This window comes from Pipistrellus hanaki, assembly GCF_964339955.1.
Source record: "Pipistrellus hanaki genome assembly, chromosome: 3".
NCBI lineage: Eukaryota > Metazoa > Chordata > Mammalia > Chiroptera > Vespertilionidae > Pipistrellus > Pipistrellus hanaki.
This window is the reverse complement of record NC_140505.1, coordinates 104,556,989-104,577,883: the sequence shown is the minus strand read 5'-3', so window position 1 is coordinate 104,577,883 and position 20,895 is coordinate 104,556,989. Positions and strand designations below refer to the sequence as shown.

Here is a 20,895-nt window from a genome sequence, read left to right as displayed (position 1 = left end):
CTTAGCAATAGACTGTAAAGGCTTCGAAGTTTACATCACTATGATCCTATAATTTTTAGGCACAACTAGCTTTATAAATGATCTGTTACTATAAATGGGCAATACAAGTCCTCTGCCCTGCTGCTAAGGATGTTATACTATTGGGGATCTACCCAAGTTTTATTCTTGAATGAATTTTCCTACAGAAATAATGCTATACACACTAGTGCTACCAGTATATTTCATAGGTACATCATTATAAGTTAGTGTGCTACTTTTAGGTAAGTATACAATGGGCTAGAAAGGCTCTTGTGAGTTGACTTAAAAACCTAACCACCAATTAAAAAATTGCTTTTATGAATGCAATGATATCCAATTATATTTTTAATTTTTATCTTTATCAAAATAATACATGTACATAAGTTAAAGTCAAACACTATAAGATTTGACTCAGAGAACTCTTCCCTAGCCATTATTGTTCCTCCAAAACAATCTTAATTCTACCTATAAGTTGTTTTTGCTCTCCATTTATTTCTTGTCCAACTTTTCTCCTGACATTTAAATATTTTACTATATAGCATGCACACACTACTTCTTGATTTTTAAAATCTATTGAGGATTTAGTTCTCTGACAATATACACACTCTCTCACAAACACACACCTTTCCAGTATAATACAATTTCACATTCAGTGCTTATAATTTAATTAAGTATTATGATCTGCAGAACCATATGGTAGACTATTACATTTCCTTTCTTATACAATATTTTGTTTTCCCAGGAATTAAGAATTGTTTCATTTTGTTACTGTTCCTCCCACCCCCACACTTTTCAATGTTCCTATATCATCAAACTTAAAAGGAACTATAAATGTTTCAACAGATTCATACTACCAGTTATAAAATTTTCCTTGGACACTCATCCTGAAGACTTCTATCCTTTTACTTTAATTTGGCCTGAATGGTCTTTAGTTTAATTGCATTGGAATCATTATGGGATTCCTCTTTATCATAGTTCTCAAGATTCCTTTACCTCCATTCTGTGTTTGGATCCCTTTTTTCTTTGATGGCTTGTGCATCAGTCACAGTAGCCCAAGTTATGCTGCAGTAACAAATAACTCCACAATCTCAAAGGCTTACAATGACAAAGGTTTATTTCTCATACACATTACATGTTGATCATGGGTTGCTTTTACCTCTGTACCATGTTATTTTCATTTCAGGACGCAGGCTGACAGAGCAGCCTCTGCCTAGAATACTGTTAGTTATCATAGCAGAAGGAAAAGAGACATGATGAATCATGAGCTAGTTGTTAAAGTATGTGCTCATAAGTGACATATATAACTCTTACCCACATCTCATTGGTCAAAGCAATTCATTCTTATTTGAGTTCAATAGGTGACCACATAATATCCTTCTGGAGGGGTCAGTGTGGGTGGAGGAGTTGAGGGGGAACCAAAGTATATAATCAAGTCTGACATGAACAGAACAGAGATATAATCTCCTGTAAGGAGACAAAGTTAATAATTATGAATAATATAGCTATCATAGCATGTTTTCTTCTCAATCTTTTTCATGAAATACATCCAACACTCTTGTGGGTTTATATCTTTCCCTCCCTTTATTGTCATTTCTATAGTTTCAGGAATGTGTTTAATCTACTGCCTGTAACTAAAATACCACCAATCACTTTATTTTTTTTTATTTTTTTTATTTTTTAATATATTTTATTGATATTTTACAGAGAGGAAGAAGGGAGAGAGATAGAGAGCTAGAAACGTCGATGAGAGAGAAACATCAACCAGCTGCCTCTTGCATACCCCCTACTGGGGATGTGCCCGCAACCAATGTACATGTCCTTGTCCGGAATCGAACCTGGGACCTTTCAGTCCGCAGACCGATTTTGGCCCACCAATCACTTTAAAAGGGAACTTCTAGACCATGGATTATTTGAAAGATAACAACTGCTTGTAACTCTCACTTCTATTCAGTGTACCATTTCCTATTATTTAGCAAATTTTCCCAGATCCTACAAATATCAATAAAGAATTTAAATTGTATTTCTTTTTTAATACAAAACTACCAAAACAAAGTAAATTCACTTTAAAACTGAGGAATTTTCTAAAATTCATTTGATCCTAAATATCTTGATTTTGCCTTTTATAATTTGCTTTTATCTCCAGTCTTATGTCTTCAATAAAAGCAAGCAGCTCAAAAGAATTTCTTAGCATAGACAATAATAATTCAAGCTGTTGGCCTAGCTCTGAAATCTACCAGTCATTATTGTCTGTAAATTATCTTAAATATTACTATATATTTGGGAAAATACATTTTTAAAATATATCTCCATATACCAAAATCTTACTTAGATATGAAATGGAAAACATAGTAAAAGGATACTAAAGGGAATAATATGAAAGAAATGGTCAAATTCAGCTTTTTGTTATATTAGTTTTTATTTGATAGTCTCCTCTCGAATAACTGGAATACAACAGATACTCAACTTTTTACAAAAGAAACTTGTTTTTTAAACACTGGAGTTTATAATAAAAAGATTAAATATTTTTGTGAGAAGTAAACCTTGCTCAATTCATGTGTTAGTACTTTCACTGCTTGGGCCTGAGCTTTTTTTTTTTTAATATGTTTTTATTGATTTTTTGAGACAGGAGATAGAGAAGAGAGAGATATAAAAACATCAATGAAAGAGAAACATTGATTGGCTGCTTCACACACTCCCTACTGAGGATCACACACTCCCTACTGAGGATCAGTGTGCCCTGACTGGGAATAAAACCAGCAACCTCCTGGTACATGGGTCAATACTCAAGCACTGACCCATGGCTGGGCGGGCCTGGGCTTTTGAAGTTAGGCTTTCTCGGTTCAATGCTGTTTCCATTTCCAAATAGTCATGGGCCATGATAAATTAGTTAACTCCTTTAACCTCAGTTTTTCATTTTTATAAAACATAAATATTAGTATTTCTAAGAAAAAGTTAAGAGAAATTAGAATCTGTGAATACCTGTCAGGTCTGTCACCTCACTGAACTTCAGTTTGCTCATTTGCAAAATGGCAGTAAAAATGTCTATCCTACAAAGTTGTGCTTATAAAATATAGTAAAGAAATGAAAATGATGAGGTCATTGCCATTCAATAAAAATGTAAGGTGAACCACAATGTGAACCATATATGTAATTTTAAATAAAAAACTAAAAAGCAGGTGAAATTAATTTCAATAACATTTTATTTACCTCAACATATTTAAAGTATTATCATTTCAACAGTTAAATCAATATAAAATTGAGAATTTTTTTTACATTTTTTTTGTATTGTCTTTGAAAATCAATGCGTATTTTACACTCATAGCACAGCTCTATTCAGACTAAGCCACATTTCAAGTATTCAACAGCCACATGCAGTTAGACTACCATATTAGCATTGGCCTGGAACAAGGTGAGGCTTAATATATGTTTATTAGATTCAAATAGTATTACCTATCAGATAAATCCTCTGGGACTTAGGAAAGTCAATTTTAAAATTAACCATATTAAAGAGTTTATATTTCTTATATTTTTGTACATAATATGTGATGTATAATATTATAATAAGAACTTAAAATAGTATCTGTACTAACTAGACTAAGCATTTATAAAAAGTAAGAGCTACCAAAAATGATTAAGTCATTAATATTAATTTATTTTATATTTATTTATATGGCTATATTATTAGTATTTAAATTATATATTATTTAGCATAGAATCTAATAATCTCAAAAAATAAAATAGAACCTAATGTTACTATACAAATAACTCAAACTACAAGCTACAACTGTTGAAACTACATCTTCTAGCAAAGAAATAGGAATAGAAAATAAAATATTTATCTATTTTACTAAATATTTCACTCACAGGACCTATCATTAATAAGTCATTTATAGCTTTCATTTTTTTCTCATGAAAATGTACTCATATTCTCTAAATAACAGGATGACCACTTATCATAACTTAATTATATGCATATAATTATAAGTAAATATAGCATTAAAAGGATGTTTTATTTATTTCAAAACAATTCATTGGAGTTATAACATCAAATATCACTTGTATTACATTCCTTATTAAGATTACACTGAATAGTATATAGTGGCAAATTCTTATATCTTGAGCTCAAAAAGCAGGGTGGAAAATGAATGAAAAACATTTAACTGCAAGGTTTTTCTGAAAGGTATCTACAAGCACAGAGCATGGGCATGCACAAACACACATAGATGCTCTTGCAGTTTATATATTTTCCATCAATTTTTCTCTGGGCTGTTCAATAGTCCAACACAAGTGGTCAGATAAAATGCACGAGTAAAATAAGCAGAATAAGGGTAGGCAATTTCTACCTCATTTCAAATCTGGTAGATTACTTAAGACTTCAACATTATAAAGTCTTATGAAATTCTTAATGACTAAAATTCTTTAGACTTTGCTATATATTCAAAAGATGGCAATTTTAGAATATTAGTCCTCTCCCCCAAACATAATATCAGAAGGCTCACACGCGAAAAAGTGCCACCAGCTGAATCACTCATTCTATGGCCTCCAGCACCACTAGGTGCCCCTCTGTAGTCTCCTGACCCAAAACCCAAAACTCCTCACCAGCACTGATCAGGTTTAGAAACCCCGATGGGTTCACACTGCAAAGTGGTCTCATTGCAGAAGGCAGGGTCTGAATACTTACATCATTATATTCACAATGTTTTCCTGTAAACTTTCCCAAGGAAGAAAGAGGGCATGCATTTCTCAAGCTAACCAATCCTGACCCCTAGAATCACCGACACTGTACATACACTGTACAATTTTAAAAACTTGGAAAAACTGCCGAAATAAAACCACCCATTCATTAAGAAAAACTCACATCTGGCATTTCTGTAGAGAAGGAAAGGGTCCTGGAGCTGGAAATCCAGGTCTTTAGTAATGGGTTCTGTCCTATTTTCCATGCTCAGCCTATTCATAATGGTGAACCCATGTTTTGGAGAAGCAGACCTAAGAATCACAAGGGTTGGGGAGAACATCAAAAGACAAGTTGTTCAGTATAGTATAGGTATTTTTAGTATAACTACATTCCAAATGCGCCTTTGACTTTTTTGTAAGTCTATAGAGCTTTGTGCAAAAAGATTGTACAGCAATGATTCTTTACTAGTAGCTAATAGCACTAAGGTATTAATTTACATAACACATGCAGCATGACTCTCATTACCAATCCTTTGGTAAAATAAAATTCTACTTATCCTATTTAATAAAGAGATAATATGCAAATTGACCATCACTCCAACACACAACATGGCCACTCCCATGTGGTCAAAGATGTCCACCACAGGAGAGGGCGTTTGTGGATGATCAGGCCAGCAGGGGAAGGGAGTTTGGGGGGATCAGGCCTGCAGGAGAAGGCAGTTAGGGGTGACCGGGCAAGCAGAGGGCAGTTAGGGGTGACCAGGCCAACAGGAGAGGGCAGTTAAGAACAATCGGGCCGGCAGGGGAGCAGTTAGGCATCAATCAGGCTGGCAGGGGAGTGATTAGGGGGTGATCAGACTGGCAGGCAGAAGTGGTTAGGGGCAATCAGGCAAGCACGACAGTGAGCAGTTGGGAGCCAGGAGTCCTGGATTGTGAGAAGGATGTCCCAGATTGGAAAGGGTGCAGGCTGGGCAGAGGGACATTGCCCCGCCATGCATGAATTTTGTGCACTGGGCCTCTAGTTTAACTATATATATTTTGTTTCCCTATCTAGATTATAAATTCCTTTAAGGAGGAGATGGTAATTACATGATAGTTAATAAAGAGTGTATATCACAATTACATAAAGAAAATTTTCACAGAAAATCTTAGTGTTGGTCTGAAATTAAAAGCAGTGAAACTTTTTAAAGAAATGATGCAACTCTGGTCAATAAACTGGCAAGGAAATATAGTATAATTAAAAGTTTATAGAATTTAATGTACAAAGCGATCTATTGTTCTCTTTAAAGCAAATAGCTTTATAGATAAATTACTACAAAGTTTTTCTCTATAAAAATGTGGCAGATAGTGACTTTTTATTTTTATTTAATAAACCTTCAGTGCCTACTCTCTGTTAGGTAGAATGAACCCAAGTTATACAGAGTATAAACTCTAATAACTACACTTGCATTTATCTAACCTTGGGTGACAGCCATATAGCAATTCAACAACGCAGCTTCTGTGACAAACGAAACCCCACATGCTTACAAACTGAAAGTGAAAGCAGAATTCATTTATTTACTTTAAACTAGAGCACCGGCATTAACAAACCCACAGAAGTGTTATGAGTAACAAGGTATTTATATCTTAGTTTGATATAAGCTTGATATCTGATTTGATAATGATAAAGAAGTAAAATACAGCATTTCCTTGTGAGCCCTCCAATTTTAAAAACTGATGGAAGCCAATCCTTGTCTAATTCATTTTACAGAGAGGTAAAGTGGTATTAGGCATATAATCAAAACCAGACATAATCATGATAATCATTTCAACTTAAATTCTGAGGAAGAATGAAAATTGACTCCAAAGATCTCTGACAGAGTCTTTTAGAAGAGTTAAGTTCAGAAATCACCAGTGGGTTCTCTATGAACTCTATTTAAAAAAAAAAAAAAAAAAGAAAGAAAGAAAGAAAGAAAGAAAACATGAGAGAAAAAGAAGACAAAAATTTTTTTAAATAAGATTAGGTATTTTTACACATAAACATATTGACTCTTCAAGTATTTCATTAACCTCTCAGTGTGGATACAGAGCAAAAAATATCACTGGCAGCTCCATTACCTGTACCCAAAACTCCCTTTTGATTTTTATAAGCTTTCTGCCATTCTCTGCAGAGGAAAGACCTCAACATCCTAGAAACTGGCACTGGGGCTGGGGGGATCTTGGGGAAGATGGTAGAGGAAAGGAACTCCTATTAATGAGGAGTAATATTTGAAGAAGAGATTAAGATATAAAGATACTAGAGGCCCAGTGCACTGGGGGGTGGGGGTGGGGAAGGCAGAGAGGTCCCTCAGCCCAGCCTGCACCCTCTCCAATTGGGGACACCTTGAGGGATGCTCTCCCCTGCAACCTGGGTCATCCCCCCCAACTGTCCTCCCCTGCTGGCCTTGTCAGCCCTAATTGCCTTCCCTGGTGGCCTGATCACCCCTAACTGCCCTCCACTGCAGGCCTGGTCCCCCCCCCAAATGCCCTCCACTGCAGGCCTGGTCCCCCCCAAATGCCCTCCACTGCAGGCCTGGTCCCCCCCAAATGTTCTTCACTGCAGGCCTGGTCCCCCCCAAAATGTCCTCCACTGCAGGCCCGTTTCCACACCAAATTGCTCTACACTGCAGGCCTGGGTCCCGTCTAACTGCTTTCCCTTGCTGGCCTGGTCACCCCTAACTGCCCACAACTGCCCTCCCCTGCCAGCCATCATGTAGTGGCCATCTTGTGTATTGGTATGACAGTCAATTTGCATATTACTCTTTTATTAGATAAGGAAGGATTTGTTTCCCAATTTAATGTATTTTTTTTAACTGACAGATCCACTAAGAACTCAAATTAATTGGTACTTGAAAACACAACCTTACATTTGGTTTGGGTACACTAAAAAAAAATAACCCTACTAAAAGTCCACCACACAAAATAAACCATTAACACATATTAATATATCTTCTTAAAATAATACTTATTTTCAGAAATGAATGAGAATGCATATTGTGTGCTTGGCACACAGTAAAGTTCAATCACTTGCTTTTCTTTTCATTCTTCAGAATTCTTAAGAGTAGTCTTTCCTGAACAAGCTCACTTGGTGGTGTGCTCCCATGCTTTCGGAATGTTTGGAACACAGTGTAAACTGCTATAGCCAACGACTCTGGAGCACTCCCACCGCTTTTCTGAAACTGAATAAACTAACCTCCTTACCTGTTCTGATGGCCTTGCCCATCCAGGCCTTTCTTCCCACTCCCACTCTGCTTCCACCTACACACAGACTCACACTGTTCCTGGCTATGCCCACAACTGGCCTCTTCGTATTGTTCACTCTGCTTTTACCTTTATGGCTGACTCTTCTCTGTATCCTGCAGGCTCTAAAACCAACCATTAGTTTTCCTCAGTTTCCTCTTTCTCCTTCAAAGAACCTACTTTCTCTCATGGTTTCAGTGACCAAATTAATGCAGATGTCTCCAAACTCTGCATTCCAGCCCTGATCCCACTTGAGTGACTGGACATCTCTATCTGAATGTCCTGCTATCATTTCAAAATCATTATTTCAAAAGAAATTTTCTTCAAACCAGATTCTTTATCTATTTTTCCATTCCATCAATAATCATCATTCTCTCAGTCTTCCATTCCAAAATCTTATTGTTATTTTTTAAATGTTACCATTCCCTCTATACACGCATTATTTCAATAAATCCTTTCCATTTCAACTTCCATCCCTCTTGTCCACTCTCATCATCTCATCTCCACTGCACATATCTGCTCAATATCCTGCTCCAATTTATTCTAGAGCCAACACATCCTCATGATGCCGACACTGACTTTCCTCACACATTTGGTTATAATTCTATTATTCCCTTGTTCATAAACCTTCAGTGGCTCCATACTGCTAAGAAAATAAATTTCAAAATCCTTAGTCTGACATTCCAAGGCAGCAAAATTGCTTTACTCTTACTGTTAACTTCTCACTAATATAAGCCAATGTAAACTCTGCACCAGAGTTATTTCCCTTCCTATCCCTTTATCACTATAATAGGTTTCATGTCTCTGCTTATGCCATTGTTGCTGTTGAGATGCCCTTCCCTCTCCCTTAAGCATGTTAAGATCTATCTGTATTCCTGAGGCTGAGTCAGGACTCCGCACTCGATAAAGTGCCCATTCATTGCCTATAACCTATCAACTGGCACTTTGGGTAATCTGTCTACATTGTGGTTTATCTTTAAATGTGAGTGCATGTGTGAAAAATATATACTTGTGTGTGTATATTTTCTGTGTCCCCAATGAAACTGTTAGCCCTAAAAGGGTTAATACAGCCCTGACTGATGTTGCTCAGTGGTTGGTGTGTCGGCTAGAGCACTAGAGTTGCAGGCTCAATTCCTGGTCAAGAAGTCATACCTTGGTTGCATGTTTGATCCCCACCCCAGCTGGACAAGTGAGAAAGGCAAAGGATGTGTCTCTCTCACGTCAATGTTTCTTGCTCTCTCTTTACATCCCTCCCTTTCACTTTCAATATTTGATATAAATTATTAATAACATGAACTTATTAAATTTATTCACAAAATAGTGTATTAAATCTATCCTGAAACGTATTCTATTCATTAAATAATGGAGGACTCAGACATCTTTAGTTTTGGATCATGCTTTTTTAAACAGTCAAGGGTGGTAGGGGAGACAGCAATAAAACCCTATTGGGTGTGGAATATTTAGACAAATACCATATGATTTCACTTATATGTGGAATCTAAAGAACACTATAAATGAACAAAAAAAACAGGAACAGACTCAGAGATACAGAGAACTGACAGATGGTTGCCAGAAGGTTGGAGGACTGGTGAAAAAGGTGAAGGGATTAATAAGTGTAAATTGGTAGTTACAAAATAGTCAAAAAGAACAGCATCGTATAAAGAACAGCATAGGGAATATAGTCAGTAATATTGTAACAACAATGTATGGCGCCTGTTGAATACAAGAAATATTGGGGGAAATACTTTGTAAAGTATATGATTATCTAACCACTATGCTGAACATCTGAAACTAATACAAAACAACAATGAATGTAAACTGTAATTAAAAAATAAAAATTTAAAGGATAAACATCTGGTCCTTTCTAAATATTGATTAAATAATCTAATATTCTTAATAGTGTATCTCTAGCTCTTTGCTAATGCATTATATTCAAGAACTTTGTACCATTTGTTTAAAGAATAAATATTTAATACTACTTTTAGAAAATACATAGATTTAAGTTCATCTATACTGAAAACTTAAATTATGTTCTAAAATTATATTCTGAAATAGTCACACTAACCCATGTGACATTACATTATTCAGTATTCCCTTGTGTTAACTAAAAACTTCAAACTATGGCCACTTCTTTTACTTGTCTTAAAAATAAAACTACAACCAAACAATGACTGTCAGTTTCTTTCTAAAAGTACTCTTACCTTGTGTAAACAAATAAGGTTCCTTCCACATCAGTCTTCTCCTAGAACATAAAAACAAAACAAATAGCAAAATATGTAATTCTCTTCATTAATAAACATTCACAGAGGTTAAAGAACATAAACTTCTTACAGAATTGTACCCAGGAATTGTGCCCAGTTTCAAGTGGGACCAAATCTAAGCAACATCTAATTTAAGAGGGGTTATTCTTCAGGAAAGGAGAAAAGCAGGATCTCTGCCTGGCTGTAGCTTTGCTGATTAAGCAGCAGGAAGCAGTAATTTTTCTTTTGCAAAATAAACCATCATTATCTTCCTTTACTAAATGCAGGGATGGCTGAAACAATAAAAGTGCTCCATGGATCTCATTAGAAAGAAGAGTTATAAGTGTGTTGCCTTTCCTCTGCCCTGTGAACAGGTTCTATGGCAAGCTGCAGAAATCACTGATGAATGCATCTCATTACCCTCCTCTTTGTTTTCTGGGTTCATTTTCTCTTGCTCTATCCTGTCACCTAGGAGAACAGATGATCTGCCAATAATTCTACTTTGACTACTACATAGAAGACAACAATGCCATTGTTTTCAATCACCTACTGGGTGTGGATTAGAACCAAGGTTTTGTTTTTTTCTGATTGTTTTTTTAAAATGTTTTTATTGATTTCAGAGAGGAAGGGAGAGGGACAGAGATAGAACATCGATGATGAGAGAGAATCACTGATTGGCTGCCTCCTACATGCCCCTCACTGAGGATCAAGCCTGCAACCCAGTCATGTGCCCTGACCAGAATTGAACTGTGACTTCCTGGTTCATAGGTTGACACTGAGCCTTGCTGGTCAGGCCAGAGTTAAGTTTCGATTTTCTGAAATTATGTTAGAAACATTACCAAACTAGTACTGAAGAAGTTTGCCTAAGAAAAACTTGGAGAAGGGGTAAAGTTAACATGATATCATTTTAGGTCATTCAGAAAGGCTCTTTTCCTTTCAACAAAGGCAGGATTCCCATCTCCTGATAAAAAGGCTCATTAGTACATTACATTATAAAAAGTATTTAAGTACCCATTTGTTTGTCTCTTTTATTAAGCCTTTCAGGTGATTCTGATGCTATATGAGAACCACTGCCTTAATTCAATAACAATCTCTGTCCACAAAACTGTATTAGGAGTCATGAAAACAAAATCCACTATGGTCCAAGTTATATCAAACTGATTTTTGAGAGCAAATAGCTATCAAGAGTAAATTACTTAGCAACAAGTACAATTTAATGATTTAATATTATTATTTAATATAAAAATAATTCAACAAATGCTAAAACTTAAGCAGTTCAAAGTTTGAAATAATACAATGGAAAAAATAGTGTTAGTTTACAAACTATTGGGACTTACCACACTATTTCACTCCTTTGAAAAAACTCAATGCAGTCTGTGTCTTACTGATTATTTTATGTTAAAATAATGAAAAAGTAGGTCTCTATTTACCCTCTAAACCTGTCTTTCTCAGTCAAGTATGTAGCATCCAAGTTACCTAAAATATCAACAAATATCAAATGCTTGGGCCTCATATCCAGAAATTGTGATAACACAGAACTCAGAAACCCTTACTAGCTAGAAAAAATAGGACACTAGTCACTAAGGTAGTTTCTCAAGCTCAGCACTTGTGTAGGATATTTAGCAGCATCGCTGGCATCTACCCTCTTGATGACAGTAACACCTCTCTCAGTAAGACAAGAAAAATTTTCTCCAGACACTGTCAAATCAACTCAAGAATTACTGCTCTCATGGCCGAGAAAAATAACACCAAGATTATATTTTTCCACACACAAGTATGGAAGTAGTTTTTCCTAATGGTAGGAAGTAGGTTTAGTTCTAAAATTTCTATTTCAGTGATATCTTTAATTCTAAGCAGCTCATTTCTGTTCCCTCTTCCTACTTCTTTCTGCTCTGACTCAGTGTAGTAAGAATTCCCTTCCTTTACACACCTCATTCCTTCTTACATATGCTTTCTCCTCCATTCTCAAGAATGTTCTTTACATGTTCACTAGGTTTGTATTCAAAAGGCCTGAGTGATGGCATATGGATACAATGGTGACAATTTGTTTACTCCTAGCAAGTGCTCTGCAGCTAAATGGGTCTCTCATTTTCTGGCTAACACAGCCTTGAAGATTAGTACTCTGAAAGAATGACCTTTTACAGAATGAATTGTGCCCGGTCTGAAGGAACAAGTCCAGGAAGCAGGATAAACATAATCTTGTAAATAACACATTATGACTCTTCTACCTTTTCATGAGCTTTAGTGTAAGGGTCTCACTGGGTATCTAGTAAACATCTGTAACTCTTTTTAATAGTTATCTGTCTGAAAAGCCTCTAGGAAACAATTGTTATTCAAGAGGAATGATCTCTGTTTCAGGATTTTCCAGACTCTAATCCTGGTGTCAAGTCAGTTTACTGAACTATGCATCCCTGATCCTTATCTGTACTATAGAATTACCTTGACAGAATTATAACATTATGCCTCTGGCATTTTCCTGTAGGGCAGTATAATAGCCATGAGTAGAACATGTTTTTTAAGTTGACAGAATTGACATTATGCCTCTGGCATTTTTTTAAGTTGCCATTGATGAAACTGTCCGTTATGTTGCTCAATGTCCTTTATATAAAGACCCAGGTGGCAGAACCTTTTGAATAAATTATAGACTTGCTATTGTAAAACAATGAATATTAACGAGCTCTCATGCTTTATTTTTATATTATTATTATTGTTGTTATTGTCTTGGCTACTTGGAAAGCAGCCCTAAGCCCATTTCAGAAACATTCCTTAGTTAAGAATTCAGGGCAAAACTGCTCTTCTCTCATTTTAAGACTTAACTTTTTACCTTTTTACTTTTGTCAGTGACTTTCAGATGAGTGTGTTTAAAAATATATGAATTTGTTCAATATGGATGTTTTCTTGCTTACATTTTTGATACCTTCTTGGAGAATACATTTTTTTACAAATCTGAAATCCATTCATCCAGGCTCAATGCTTCCTATTGTTTTGTAGCTTATTTGGAAGGAATGGATGGAGAGTGATATAATTGACAAATTAATATTATTTGGACAAAGATCACTAGGAGGAAAAAAATCCGTCTCTCTACATTCAAAATCCTCTGGTAACCTGCTGGAGGGCTCAGGTGTCTTATGCTCCTACCCGATTCTCATGGTGAGAAAAACTAAAGTTCATTCTACTGCTCTTTATTGGTGTTCTTGCTTGACAAGAGTCCTTCGGCTCCCACGTGGACTCAAACATTAACGCACTGTTGGTCTTGATGGGCTGTGGAGTACACAGCCAGCCTCCCCTTTAGTCCTTTATTCCCCGATGTTCGCTCTTTCCTCGGTGCATTCTCTGAGTGCGGGGTTTCAGATTTCGCCCTGCTGTCAAGGTTTGGTCTCTGGTCCCCGCAGGCAATGAAGTTCTAGAACCGCACCATCTCTCCCGCCTCCTCTACGGCCACCTTCTTCCGCTGCCGCTCCGCCTCCGCCTCCGCCGCCGAGTCCAGTCTTCGGCCGCTGGGCCCTGGGTCCCTCTCCCCGGGTTCTCCGCTCCGTCCCCATCCGTCGGGTCTCCCAGCTCGGGGGTCGCAGGTATTTAAGTCTTGCCCGGTTTCCGATGGTTTCCCCGGTCAGCCTCCCTCTCCCCCAAGCCCCGGGGCCATGGGTACAACACCCCCCCCCCCCCCCCAACTTCAGCCTGGTGCCCGCGAGCCACCGCCGTCCGCCTCCATCCTCCGGGGCGCCGCGGCCCTCCCCGGGGGGGATTCGACCCCGTCCCCGCCCCGCCCCGCCCGCCGGCCGCACGGCCCGCCGCGTGCGCACGCACCCACTCGTTGGCCCGATGGCCGAAGGTGTACAGAGCCACCTGGCTGGCCACGTCCACGATGCGGTTGATGTAGGGGTCGTGGCGCTGCAGGGCCGCCAGGCTGATGTCGCGCCCCTTGCCCAAGGGGCCGCGCGCCGCCACCGCCGCCATCTTCCCTCCCAGCCCGACCGTAGCCCGAACCCGCGGCAGCCACTCTAATGGAGCACGGAACCGGCGAGCTCCCGCTGCCCCTCGGCGGCCGCGCGTTCCGGAGGGCTTCCTCCAGCCTCGAGGCGCGACTAATCGATGGCCGAGCTCCCGCCGCTGACGATCGTTGCCACTGGCAACTGCAAGCTGGGCTGGCGTCCTGACATCTCTTCCTCCCAAACCCCCAAGAACTGTTTTCTTTCTTAAGGGAGCCTTTGAGCTGCTCGCGATGGAATGTATCTCTTGGATGGGTTCAACACCTTGGCAAGTCTTTCGTTTGACGCTCAGTGATCAAATCTACAATAATAAATAAGCCTCAAGCATTAAATAAACGGAAAGAATTGTGATTTCTGTCTGCTCAGACACCCAGTTTTTAGTGTGGTCCAGAGCCCCCTGGAGGTTCGTGAGACCCTTTCAAGGGGTCTGCCAAGTCAAAATAGTTTTTATGACAATGCTAAGGCTTATTTGACTCTTTCTCTGTATTGACATTTGCACCAACGGTGCAAAAATGGTGGATAAAAGTGCAGGTGTCTGTCTCATCCTGAACCAAAGTAGAGGCACCAAACTGTGAAAGCCAGTGTCACTTGAAAGAGGTCTTGATAAAGCAGTAAAAATAATCTTTGAGGGGAGAAGGGAGGGGGGACTGGGAGAGATTAGCTAAAGAATTTATATGCATAATCCCTGGACACAGACAACAATGCCATGAAGGCCTGGGGTGGAGTGGGGGCTGGGTGGAGAGGGGTAAAAAGGGGAGGAATGGGGGACATATGTAATAGTGTCAACAATAAAAACTAAGTCATGGAGATGTAATGTACAGCACAGGGAATATAGTTAATAGTATATAAACATTTTTAAATCTATTAAAGTTCAACTCTTTGGTACATTTTTTTAAATTCCGTGTGATAAAATAGGAAGTATGCATAAAGCATGGGTGCTGAATACCAAAGTGCCACATTTATTTCCAGGAAAACACTTCCATGCTTGAATTGTAGGCTGAACTAGTGTTTTTACTTTTATTTTCATTGAACATGTTTTTGTCCTGAAAGAACGATGGACAAACTATGGTTATTCAGACAGGTAATTGACAGACGTTTTTCAAAAATAACCATGTACTTGCTACTTCCAGGAAAACAAGAGGCAATTATTGTCAATGGTAATTTTTGAGCCTTCAAGTTAGAATTATAAGTTTAGAAAACATGTATCCACTGCCATGAGCTTGACAGCTTCTCAGTACTTAAAAGTCTTTTCTGATGAAGTCAATGGGCATTGGGAAGTCTGTGATGAGGAATTTGCTCTTTAAACCGCGGGAGAAAGGTGAACATTTGTCACTCTGGTATATGCATCACAGAAAGTACATTTTGTTAAAAAATTTCAATAAGCTTTTAACATTTCTTTTGTAAATGGTTGAATCGCTGAGGCTTGGGGCCTTTGGGCAAGGCCTACCTTCTAATCATTTCAGGAGCATCAATACTCCCTCACTGTCTCTCTAGCAGTTGGTCCAATGCCTTGTGCTGAATGGAGATTTAGTAAATGCTTATCCTATTGAATTGAAACCATGAATTCGTTGAATTTTTTACTCATTAAATGTCAGCATTAAAAAAAAAAAATCTCATGATTTATAAAAATTCAAGTTGGGATAAAGGAACATACAGTAGTACCCTGGCTGGTATGGCTAGATGGTTAGAGTGTCCTCTTCCATGCTAGGAGGGGTCAGAAATTCACTCCCCATTAAGGGTTCATACCTGGGTTGCAGGTTCAATCCCCTGCACAGTCAGGGCTCTTGCAGGAAGCAACCAATTGATGTGACTCTCCCACATTAACTCTCTCTCTCTCTCTAGTAAATTTAAAAAGTGTCCTCAGGTGAGGAATAACAACAACAGCAATACAACAACAGACAATAGCAAGTCTTGATCTTTTGAGTTCACATTCTAAGAAAGATAGGAAAGAATGGGAAGTTTAAAAAAAAAAAATTCCATATTGTAGCCCTAGTTGATCAAGAGCACATGGCTGGGTAGTGGGCTTGATCCCCAGTAGGGGAGGTAGCCAATCAATGATTCTCTCTTATCAATGATATTTCTATCTTTTTCCCCTCTCCCTTCCTCTCTGAAATCAATAAAGATTTATTAAAACACACACACACACACACACACACACACACACACACAACTTTCCATATTGTAAAGAAAAAGCCTTGAAGATTAAAAAATCACACTCAGAAAAAAAAAATGCATAGCTTTTTTCTCTTTTTAACCGCCTCTACCCCAAATTCTAAAAGTTCTAAATTTCTCAGATGAAGACAGATTTCTGTCTACTTTCTGCTTAAATAATCTGTGTTTGTTAAATCAGGTCATCATCACTTATTCAAATGTACTAAATTGTAGGCCCTTATCAGTAAAGGACCATTTAAAATAAGCAAATTCTCTCTTAATCCTTATCACTTCAGCTTCCATTGACTTCCACTTTGTTTCCAGAAACTTTCTCATCATACTTTGAACAAATATTGGTAACTTTGGCTTCTATGATTATTTTATTATTGTGATTAAGAGATAAAATTGCTGCTAACACTTGGTATTATAAAGTTGTAAACCAAAATTTAAAACAAGTTTGTAGTATGATAAAAAAAATATAAATAATGTCTGGGTCTGGAATTTTTATACCACTGCAATGACTAAGATGATATTCACTAATCAATCAAGATAATTATAAGAACAAGGATGTTTAAATTGTTTGTAAACATGAGTGTAACTGAAAAATGTTTGGGTTTATAGCCACATATGAATATCTGTATAAAAATATAAACTGATTTTATGGCATAACAATCTGAAAAGATAAATACACAGTCTACTTTATTAGTAGTCTTTTCGTTACCGTGTTTTGCACTTGTCCCGGAGTGGAATGTGTTGGAGTGCAGGGGGGAGAGGAGCTTCCTGTGAGCTCCCTAAGAGTTTGTGATTCTAAAATGACCTGTGCTGCCTGTGTGAATTGCCCTTTTTGCTAGGAAATTTACACTGGAGAGGGACAGAAGTGAAGAATTCATACCCTCTTCCTCTCAGTGGAGGAAAACAGCTTGATCTGTGTGTTATCAGTTGTTTTCAGTGCAGGGTTCATTTCTTTTTTAAGCAGCAGAGCGCAGTGGAAAGGTCACCCCCTGGAAAGCGAAACAAGTTAGCTTCTTTTATCTGTGACTTTCAACGGATGACCTCACCTGCCCCTTGGGGATCATAATATCTGCCCTGCTGATTTCACAGGGTAAATGAGATCAAGTGAGAAAATGTACCTGAAAAATAATTTGCAATCTGTTAAATGTTCTGCAAAAACAAACAAACAAATAAACAAACAAATAAATAAATAAAATAAAAATTAAAAAATACTATTTTTTAAAGAATATCATTATTTCTAACGGAAGTCCAGAAGGGACCCTTCGTATGCCATTACTTAGCCCAAGTTCAAATCATCTTAACAAAGTTCTGTAAAAATGACAAGGAGCACATTCATTCCCAAGGCAATTCATTATCAATATTTTTATAAGCTAAAAGATGTGAGCTAACACATATTCATCAGAAACTTCACAATCAGAGGGAGAAATTATATAGGATATAGAGCTCTGTGTTTCTTAAGATTGCAAAGGGGTTAAGATTTGTAATAATCAGAGACTTGGAGCGAAGTGAGAAGGGGCAGATGTGGGGGAGGAAGAGGCCTATTGAGTGAGCCTTCCCTAAAGACTATGTAAAGAGTCAAAATTTTTCAATCTAGGTCCAGCAGTCTAGGCCTGGACGAAGCCTCGGTTATCTGACCAGGAGAGGGCCTGGGATGAGCAGATCTTTGAAGGAGGGATATCATCCATGCACATATTCTTTTATCTCTCTTTACCTTTCTCTGCCAGTCCCATAACATCTATTTATTTTACCGTTATTGGCAGGGGTCATGTGGGTCTAGAGGATCTCTATAATAACAACATCTTTTTAGTTGCTTCCCAATGCCCCACACGAGCTAAGACATGAGGAAGTGCCTTCAATGTCACAGTAAACTTAAAATGCAAATACTTGGCTGTGGAAACTAATACCAGCACCTGGTTACTAAGAGGGAGAGCAAGATGGGGGAAGGTGAGTTGAGACAGCAAAAGACAAATCTTCCTAGTTTGTGAGTGCACTGTGGAAGGGACAGTGGAAGTTGTGTAGTCAGTGTCTGCCATATATCTGAAAACACGAGCAGCTCTACATCAGATAGATGAGGAAGTTATTATTTAATATGGCTGATTTCATATAGAAGAGTTTTTGTCCTGGGGCCAAGCAGAGGTTTGGGGTTGTTAGTAGATTGCCCCTTAGAACAAGGAATCTGTTGCCTCTCACATCAGTGAGAGGTGTGCGGAGCTGGCTGGTTCGTAGTAGGAGCACTAAAGTCATTTGGGATGGCTTTATGATTATTGATTTGAGCAGAGTCCACTTTTCTATGCAAGTCACCTCATTCTCTGTAGAATAAAGGGATTGGATTAGAAGGGTGCTTCCCAATTTCAAACTGTGTGGCCATCTGTTGAACCATCTCTATTCATGTCAAATGTAGCTCTCTTGACAAATATGTAGATCAACCCAGAAAGAATAATGAACAATCTCTTTAATGTGCATTAAACTAAGGTCAAGGTAGCAGTCCCTTAAGGACATTTTATATATCAAAACTGAGGGTTAAGTAGTTTGATTAAGAGAAAGGATTTTTTTGTCCTTTTCTTTCATTTGTTGAGTTCTCTCATTGTCAGAGCTGAGCACTCACTTTGGGAGGACAAATGTCTGTCCTTGCCATGCTTTAGGTGGCCTCCTGCTAGGGATGATCAGCTCTCTGCAGATTTTTAACTCAGGTGCAATGCATATTTCAAATAATCTAGGATCATTTAAGTGGCAATCTTAGAAAAGCAGTCTGGAAAAAGTGTCAGAGACTCTTTTGAATAATTTTCTAATTGCTATTATTGTTACAACTTACCATGACAACTCTTTACTTTGTGATTGATTTTTATCTTTTTAATCTGATTTATGAGGACCTGGCCCAGTAGCTCAGTTGGTTAGAGCATCATCCCCATATGCCAAGATTGCAGGTTCAATCCACAGTCAAGGCACAAACAAGAATCAATACATTAATGCAAAAATAAGTGGAAAAAACAAATCTCTCTCTCTCTCTCTCTCTCTCTCTCTCTCTCTCTCTCTCTCTCTCCTCATCAATTAAAAGAATTTAAACTGATATATGAAGCCCCAGAGGAAAATGAACTGTAAAATACTGTGCTGAATTAAACTTCATCCAAGGTGTGACTTGGCTTGGTCAGGAGGTAGGACTCCATGGGCAAGAGGCCTGAAGGGAGATACAAAATCTGCTGTCATAATGCTAAGATTTGACATTTCCCAATTTAGTCCCCAAATCTATCATAAGTAGGCTCTATTGTATTGGCAAACTACAGACCATAGGCCAAATCAGGACCTCTCCTGATTTGTAAGTGAAGTTTATTAGGGCGCAAACACACTTATTATGTATGGTCTATGGTTGCTTTCACCTACAACAGAAGAGTTGTGTAGCTGCAACAGAAACCAGATGACCTGCAAAACCTAAAATGTTTACTATCTTGTTCTTTACAGAAAAAGTTTGCTGACCCCAAGTGTATATTATTTAAACAAATCAATAAATAATTTATATTGGGGACCTTCTGCATGCTCAGTAGACACCCAGCTTGTGCACATGGTAACCACACAATAGATTGAAAAGAGAACAAAGCCTGAAGATTACTTTGTAGTCTTGGGAATTAAAAATCTTGTTGAGGAGATAAAGTTTAGCAGGCATGAAAAAAATGGTGAACAATAAAAGATAAATATAAAATTAAAAGTTAAACTGTGAAGTATTGATAGGTACAAGAATTTGGAGAATGTGAAGGAGGATCAGTGAGTGAGTCCTCTAGCAGTTGGTGAAGGCCATATATATATATATATATATATATATATATATATATATATATGTGTGTGTATAAAAGCCTAATATGCAAATTTTCCCCTCAGGAGTTTGACCAGGAGACTGGGAGTTCAATCACTCACTATGATGTGCACTGACCACCAGGTGGTGGCACAGAGGAAGGCTCTGGCTGGCAGCCAGAAGGCCCCGATTGGCCTTGATCTCTGGCCAGGCCTAGGGACCCTACCTTGCAGGAATTTCACGCACTGGGCCTCTAGTATCTAATATAAAGAGGTAATATGCAAATTAGCCAGGATGCTAAACATCACGACCACTCTGTAGGAGGCTGCACATGCAGGTGGGTGGGAGGGGACTGCGTGCTTGGTGAGGAAGCCATGGATGGCGCAGGCCCAGAGAGAACAGGGCCTGCCAGCTGCCACGGCAGCGGGGAGGCCTGCAGAAAACAGGGCCTGCCGGCCACGTGCATCAGCAGTCCACCTCTGCATGTGAGCAGCAGAGGATACACCTTTTCTGACTGCTCATTGGCTAAGCTCCCTGTATGACACTCTCAGTGTTCTTGGTAACTTGGGTAATAAGAATCCAAGAAGGTGATATAGGGTTTTTCCACCTCACTCCTGGAGGAAAAAACAAAGGCCCACTGCTGAGGGGCTAAGAAATGTCATATCCTGCCCTACCGGTTTGGCTCAGGGGATAGAACCTCAGCCTGCCGACCGCAGGGTCTAAGTTCGATTCTGGTCAAGGGCATGTACCTAGGTTGCAGGCTCTTCCA

The 20,895-nt window shown here is 38.4% G+C and overlaps 2 protein-coding genes across 7 annotated transcripts in view; one reads left to right on the top strand and one right to left on the bottom strand.

The window, feature by feature from the left end:
* Positions 1-17,489, bottom strand: part of DCP1B (decapping mRNA 1B) — a 63,565-nt gene extending 46,076 nt beyond the window's left edge. For 2 of the 3 annotated variants that reach the window (XM_084878779.1, XM_084878778.1), the window contains exons 1-3: positions 13,998-17,489; positions 10,152-10,192; positions 4,877-5,004 (exon numbers count right to left, since the gene is read on the bottom strand). In XM_084878779.1, coding sequence (XP_084734905.1) covers positions 4,877-5,004; positions 10,152-10,192; positions 13,998-14,147 — 319 coding nt within the window. In that variant the 5' untranslated portion in view covers positions 14,148-17,489. Of the gene's footprint in view, positions 1-4,876; positions 5,005-10,151; positions 10,193-13,328; positions 13,920-13,997 lie in introns of those variants that run through there. The other variant, XM_084878780.1, reaches the window with a different exon arrangement.
* The window catches only part of CACNA1C (calcium voltage-gated channel subunit alpha1 C), a gene marked incomplete at its 5' end in the record, with an annotated part of 660,607 nt that overhangs the window by 21,047 nt on the left and 618,665 nt on the right, over positions 1-20,895 (top strand). The gene's annotated exons all lie outside the window — the stretch shown is intronic.